We start from the raw sequence: 7,484 nt of genomic DNA on the forward strand, positions 1-7,484 counted from the left end.
ATTTTCTGCTCTCTAATAGGTAAAAAGGCAGCTGCCTGTGAGATCAGATGAGGCTGTGTAGCCAGCTGAGAGTTACCAAAGTACCACAGTTAACTAGTCCAGCTTCCGTGACTTCCATAAACTCAGTATTCTGTTAGTGGCCTAACAACATGTTTAAAACAGAGTTTAAGGCTTTAAGCAGACCTGTTTTGGCACATGACTCTTAAGAATCTGATCCTGGTGTGAAACAAGGAGCTGGGGGCCTGGGGGTCTCCTATTCTAGTGCCCCAGAGATGTGTCATCAGTGTTCTGCCAGGCTCCGGGCTTGGCAGTACCAGCTGCAGATGCTCCTGAGGGTATATGCTCTTATAGGGCATATAAGTTAGAAGGTCTGGGAGCAGAGGAGATCTCGAACCGAGGACACCCCTCCCCTTTAGGATCAAAGTTTTGACAGAGAGGCCCTTTCCCCTTCACCTATTTTGACAAATCTTATAGTCACACCATGTAAGGCTTCATTGGAACACCAGGGTCCTTTCTGAAATGAGAATTTGGGCACAATCATTGTGTGCTTCACTTTGCCTCCTCTCCCCCCCCCCCCTTTTTTGACATTCAGTTTTCTCCACTGAAGGGGTTTCCCAGCAGGGGCTGGGTGCAGGAAGGGTTCTAAAAATGGCAGGGTCCACTACTTGTCTGGTTCCTTTTGGAGGTGGAGACACCTAAGGTCCCAGCAGTGGGACCGTAGACATCACTGTAAAGCACCAGGAAACCATTCGTCTGATCCCAAAGGGAGGGACAATATTTTCTTGAAGAAACTGCTGGGGCACAGGGACTCTTTCTTCAGGTCAGATGTCTACAGGCCCCTACCCTAGGCCCCCAGCAGGGCTTCCGGCACCAACTAATTGGAAAGCGGAGAGAGAAGCCAGACACCAAAGTCTCCCCCAATCTCTAACCCCCATGTCACTGTGGGGCCCTCTTTTCCCTTCCTACCACCTAACACTAGTGGAGCGGAAAACCCACGGGAGAGACAGGCGAACTTTCCAACCGGTTGTGGGCCCTTCATGATATGTCAAAACCCAGTGGCACACTGTAATGAGATTTGTGAGAAAAAAGAAAAGAAGATGGGCACAAACACCTTTTTTTAAAAAAGGGTCTAACTCAAGCACCCTCCAGCGACATTGCTATGAGTGTGAGTTTGACTAACTCTTCTTGTCTCTTTATGTTCTTCTGTTGAAAGGTCGGAGGAATTTCTCAGGCTTGAAGGGGGGAGGAAAACCGGCTTTTAGTGGAACTTTGCTGGAAGTTGGAGGGAGGTGTGAGGGGCTTCCACAGAGGCCCAGGCTTTCCAGGCCCTCAGCCCTGCTTTTCCAAACCTACCACGCGAGGACCTCTCACCACTCTCCGCGCATCTGCCCTGCACCCGGGGTCCTGGCAGCGTGTGCCCGGTGCCGGAGACTGGCGTCCGAGGTCTAAGAGCTTCCTGTCTCCACGCCCAGGCAGCAAGCAGTCACCCAGCCGCCAGCGGCCGCCTAGCAGACTCGGCTGGCAGATCTCTGTTCCCCGGGCTGGGTAAGCAACAGGTGACCGAGCGAGGCGCCACTCCGCACCCACCGAGTCAACCTTCACTCCCGGGAGGTGGCAGCGCCGGCGGCTTCCCGGCCCTGGGCCAGCCCTCACTCAGCCCTCACCCAGCCCCGAGGGCACGGACCCGGAGACCTCGCCCTGCCCGCCCCGCCGACCTCTGAAAAGTCCGACTGACTGGGAGAGCATCACTTTGCTGTTGCGGGCTTTTCCCTTTGAACTCTACCGTCGATGTAATGAAGTTCAGGCAGGAAAGCAGAGAAAACGGGCAGAGACCAGCGCGCTGACCGAGGAACCGAGCTCGGGGCACAGGGCGGGCACGGTCCCCAGAGAGGGCTCGCTGGCGACCTCACGTTTGCCAGAACTCCCAGGTTAGGGAGTTAAGGACTGGGGGAGGGTTTCTCAACGCTAGCCTCACACCCTAAGGAGAGAACAGCCTCACGCCGGCACTGGTACATCCAGAAAGGTTTAATGAACCCCGGTATGATACTGGTATGTAACAGGAATGAAACCACAGCCCGGGCGCAGCGCGGACCGGGAGGGACCGGGAGCCAGGGCCACTCCACATCCCTCCCCAAGACTGTCGCCAGGAAAGCGCTGCTCCGGGGTCTCAAACCCGGGGGGGGGGGGAGGGGGAGGTGGGCGAGGGGGAAAGGGCCACAGTGACGGGGGCAATTCATTCACAAACTGCAACTGAAGGGTTAGCCCGAAAAGACACACAGCGAGCAGAGAGCAAGGGTAACTCAACCGTGCCGGAGGGGCCGGGGGCGCGCACAGCCACCAAACGCGCCCCTCTCTCCCCAGGGGACGCGGCGTCCCCGCACGGACGCCTCCGAGGAGCGAGATGCCGAGCTACAAGTGACTTTTTCTCCCCCTTAAAAGTCCAGATGGAAGTGGTCGTGGGAACGAAGTCCGTTCTCAGGCTTCGTAGGGGCTTGACGCGCAGGCGAGTCGCAGGTGGAAAGTCGCCTTTGTTGTCTCTCGGGGGGGGGGGTCCCCAAACTCTACTTTCGGAATCCGGAGCCTCCCCGCTCTAAGCCGCCGCCGGCCTCCTTTGTGCCGACTAATTACTTTAGCGGCTGCCGCCGTCCTCCTCGACCCCCGGGGTCAGCGCCAAGGCTCGAACCGTTTCCCAGAGGGCTCGCGGGACCCCCGCCCCCACCCTCCCTCCCGCGGCCCCCCGACCCAGCAGACAGACAACGGGACGAGGCGCGTCCGTCCCCCGCGCACCCTCGGTCCAGCCCCTCCCGGGCTAAGTCGCCCGGCTCCGGCTCCAGGAGGGCGCGGCACCCCACTTCCCCTCTGCGCGAAATGAATGTTTTCTCCCGACCCGGTCTGCTCCCTCCCCACACATCAGGTATTTTTATTACAGTGGGAAAAAAAACAACCCTCTTCCCTGGAGCCGGGCTTTCGTTAACCCGCTTCACCACATCAAACACACACAGCGCAGGGTTCGGTTGGTTCCGACCGACCGGCGGGCACCCACTTTGGGGGGACGCGGACCAGTTTTTAACCGCCTCCTCCTCCTCTCTCTCTCTCTCTCTCTCTCTCTCTCTCTCTCTCTCTCTCTCTCTCTCTCTCTCTCTCTGTCCCTCAATGCCAACCTTGGCGGTCTCTCCGGGGCTGCGGACTCAGTCCCTCCCCGGTGGCGGGGGGGGGGGGGTCCCCTAAGAGTGCACGAGCACGGAGTGCAGGGCCCCCGGCTTGCCGTCGGCGCTGGCCGCGGCGGGCTCCAGGAGCGGGGCCGCGGGCGAGGAGGAGGAGGAGGAGGCGGCGGCGGCGGCCCCGCACCCGGCGGCGGCGGCGGGCGGCTGCTGGGCGGCGGCGGGGCCCGCCAGCGCGGGGGGGCAGCGCGGCCACGGGCGGCAGCGCGGGCGTGGGCTTGATGGGCACGGGCACGGCCGGCAGGCCCTGGGCGGCCGAGTGGCACAGGGCCTTGACGGGCACCCCGAACGGCCCGTACTCGGGGCCCACGGGGACCCCGGCGGCGGCGGCGGCCGCGGCCGCGGCGGCCACCGAGTCCATCACGCCCACGTGGGGCCACACGGAGCCCACGACGTTGCCGAGCTGGCCGGGCACCGGGTAGCCCAGGTGGTGCATGACGGAGGCCAGGGGCAGCCCCCCCGCCTGCAGCACCCCCTTGTAGTCCCTCCCGATGATGTTCTCGATGGCGAACGGGTGCTTGAAGCCCGACGCGGACGAAGAGGCGGAGGCGGCGGCGGCGGCGGCGGCGGCGGCGGCGGCGGCGGCCGGGCCCAGCCCGTAGGGGGGGAACTGCGACAGGCGCCCCACGCTGCCCACCGCGGCCGCCGCCGCCGCCGCCGCCGCCGCCGCCACGGCCGCCGCCTCCTGCATCTTGCCGGGGTGCGAGGGCGGCGGAGGGGGCGGCGGGGGCTGCGGGGGCGCCGGCTGCGACGGGACGTGCGGCGGCGGCGGTGGCGGCGGCGGCTGGAAGTAGGGTCCCACGTGGGGCGGCGGCGGCGGCGGGGGGTGGTGGTGGTGGTGGTGCCCGGCGTGGTGGTGGTGGGGGTGGGGGTGATGGTGGTGGTGGTGGTGGTGGCCCGGGTGCCCGGCGTGGTGCGGGGGCAGCGGGCCCTTGGCGCCGCCCGCGTGCAGGTGAGCATGCTCGGCGCGCGCCACCTTGAAGCGCTTGCGGCGCCGCAGGAAGCTGCCGTTCTCGAACATGTCCCCGCAGTCCGGGTGCAGCGCCCAGAAGCTGCCCTTGCCCGGCTGGTCGGGCCGCCTGGGGATCTTGATGAAGCAGTCGTTGAAGGAGAGGTTGTGGCGCAGGCTGTTCTGCCAGCGCTGCGTGTGCTCGCGGTAGTAGGGGAAGCGCTCCATGATGAACTTGTAGATGTCGCTGAGCGGCAGCATCTTCTCGGCCGAGTGCTGGATGGCCATGGCGGTCAGCGAGATGTACGAGTAGGGCGGCTTCTGGTCGCTGTAGGAGCTCTTCCCCGGCCGCGGCATCTCCCGCTCCGGCCCGCGGGGGGGCCCCGCCGGCTCCCTCGCCACCCGGGGCGGCCCGGCTGCCCGGCCCTCTCGGCTCACGCCTCCTCCGCGGGGAGCGGCCCCGGGTCCCCGCGAGGGGCCTCCTGGACCAAAGATGCTCGACGGTGCTCGCGGCTCGGGGTCGCGACGGCCGTCCGCGGGCCCGCGCCGCCGCCGGGGAGGCTCGCCAGCGTTACCTCGCTCTCTCGTGGCTCGCTCGGACGGGCAGGCTGCGGCTGCGGAGCGAGGGGCGGTGGGGCGGGCTTCCTCCTGGCCTCTGCCGCTTCTGGGTCCGAGGGCAGCTGGGACCAGACCGACCTGGCAGGGGCGACCGGCTCTCCACACCGTGACTCTCTCCTCCCCGGGCCGCCCCGGGTGCCGGGTCCGCGGGCGCCGCGGTTCAGCTCCTGCGGGAGGGGAGCAGCGGGGTGAGGCGGGGTGAGGGGAGTCTCCGGCCAGCCCGCGCCCTCTTCCTCCGGGGCTCGGAGGCGGAGCCGGGGACGAGCGGGCCCGGGGCCCTGGGTGGCGGCTCCGAGGGCGGCGGGGAGAAGTTTGGAGGCGCGGCGGGGCCGGCAGGCTCGGCGGAGGGGAGGGCGCGCTGCCGGCCGGGGCTGGCCGCGGGCCGCGGGGGGCGTCTGCGGGGACGGGCTCGGACCCGGGCCGCCCGCTCGCCCGCTCGCTCGGCCGTCTGCGCCGCTGCCGCTGCGGCGGCTGTGCCCCGCGGGTTCGGAGGGGACGCGCTGCTGTGGCGGCGGCGCGCTCTCCCGCCTGCGTTTTGTAATGGTCCCCGAGACGCCGAGACCCCTGCAGCTCGCGCTTCGAGACTATCACATGACCGAGGCTGAGGGACGCCGCCGCCTCCGCCGCCCAGTCTCTCGCTGCAGAGGGGGCGAGAGCGGACGGGTTCTCGTCCCCGCCCCTTCTCCAGCTCCAGCGGGCACCCCGACCCTCCGCAGTCACTGCCCACTCGCCGGTTCGTCCCGGGAGCGCAGGCCGAGCGCGGGGGGCCTTCCGCGAGGTCGGAGACCCACAGCAGGGGGCAGGGCACTGCCTCCGCCGGACCCTCTCTCCACACCTCTCCCCTCTCCCTTCACCCCGCAGTCTGTTCACGCCCCCCCCCCCTTCCTAGTTTGCCCTGTGCTGGCCACTGTCCTCTCCAGTTTTGGAGCATTGTTGCCCTCGACTTCCTCTCTTCTGGAGAAACAGGCGCTCCGGGGGTCGTGGGTGGAAACCGGCAGGAAGAACAGCCGGGGCGCTTGCTTCGAATGCCTACCTGTTCTGGGTTTTATTAGGCGCGTTCGGCCGATCGGCCCGGCCCGCGCACTCGGTTCGGGGAGGCACGCATTGCTCTTTGCACCCCGGAACCTTGGTTTAGAGGGCCCCGGGACAATAGGCAGGGCATTAGGAGCTTGGCTGGTGGAGACACTCCAGCGCGTCTCCCTGAGACGGGTGGACAGAAGGCCTGAGGTTTCCCCGGGGTGGTGATTTCGGAGGCAGGGGGAGAACGAGGAATTGGGAGCTGCGGTGTCCCGTCGCGTAGCTGTGAGGGACACCTTCCTTCCCAACGGGAGGGACATCCTTAAACTTCCGCAGGAAGCCAGCCCTCGAGCAAACCTTGGCGTGCCCTGGACGAGGAGAGGGGCCGAGCCAGGGCGGAGGGTTGCGCGGCTCGGTTGCTGCGGTCACGCCACTCGGAATGTCAGCGCCCGTTCAGGGAACGCCAAGTCTCGGTTCTGGTTTGGGCTACGTTTGCTCTCAGGCTGGTAGAGAGAGCAGAATTTAGAAACAGCCATTCTCTCTCCGTTCCTGTCCCTGGGCCTCAGTTTCAGCATTTCGTCTGAAGTTGGAAATGTCAATAGTTACCCCCCTTCCCCACCTCCCTGTCCCGTCACTTGAAAGGAGCAATTACAGGCGACGGATTCCTCAGATTTTTAAATTTCTTTTCTTCTAAGCACACACCCAAAGTCAGAAGCCTTTGGCTCAGTGGCTAGAAAGGCGGGCTCTAACCCGTGATCTTGGCTACAGGTTCGAGGAAACCTTCTGGATTTTGGTAAGCGGTAGAGTGGGGAGGGGAGGTGCCCCTAGTTTGTCTCTCTGCAGAGACCCTGAAGTAAGGCTTGCGGGGCAGATTCCTTTTCCTACTCTCAGCCCGTAGCAAACCCTCCGACCCCTGCTGTGTGCCCAGTTTGTCCTAGGGTGGGACCCAACCTACGTGATAGGTGGGAAGGGCGAGTGACGACGAGGAGGGGGTAGGTGGGGTCAGGGGGCGCAGCCTCTTGGCCTGGCCTAGAAAACAAGAGGATGCTTTTCTCACGAAGTGACCGCGCCGTGTCAGAAAGTTTCCTCTCGCCAAAGCGATTTCTGCGAGATTTTTTTTCTTTTTCTTTTTCGTTAACCGAGACAGTTTACGGAGACCAGCAGCGGAGCGGGACCCCGCGGAAGTCCCAGAGGAATTCCCAGGGAGCCCACAGTGACAGTGACAGCCGAATCGGCTGGGGGCGGGTCACTCCTACTCCGGTTCACCCCGGCGGGCTGTGGTCAACCCCTCGCGGAGCCCCTCCGGACAGCCACACGCGTCTGGCGCTTGAAGCCTTGAAGGCTGTTCGGGGAAGCGTCTTTTGTTGCTGCTGCGCCGGGTCCCCTCTTCGGCGGGATCCGGGACTCCTCTCTGGGATCAGCTAAGGACCGTTCTTCCTCCCAGGCCTGCGGGGGTCCTCCGGGGACCCAGCGAGGGTAAGAACCCTTCCAGGGCGTGCGGGGCCAAGTGAGCCTGCAAGGCGAACGCCGAGCCCTGACGGCCGCGAGGCCGAGCCTCCGCGGGGCCGGGCAGCGCGCCGCCGCCACCTACAGTTAGCCGCGGGGGGCTGCGGGGCGGCGGGCTGCTGGGGCTCCGGCCCGGGCCGGCCCGCCGCGGCAGGCAGCCGGCGCCGCGCAGC

The 7,484-nt window shown here is 65.4% G+C and overlaps 1 protein-coding gene across 1 annotated transcript; it reads right to left on the reverse strand.

The window, feature by feature from the left end:
• Positions 1-3,224: 3,224 nt before the first annotated feature.
• Foxb2 (forkhead box B2) lies at positions 3,225-4,527 on the reverse strand. Its single transcript, XM_021664162.2, is given in 2 exon segments — positions 3,225-3,404; positions 3,406-4,527. Coding segments are annotated over 2 exon segments (1,302 nt in total).
• Between the last annotated feature and the right edge of the window lie 2,957 nt (positions 4,528-7,484).

The sequence above is a fragment of the Meriones unguiculatus genome, chromosome 1 (assembly GCF_030254825.1).
Source record: "Meriones unguiculatus strain TT.TT164.6M chromosome 1, Bangor_MerUng_6.1, whole genome shotgun sequence".
In the NCBI taxonomy this organism is placed as follows: Eukaryota; Metazoa; Chordata; class Mammalia; order Rodentia; family Muridae; genus Meriones; species Meriones unguiculatus.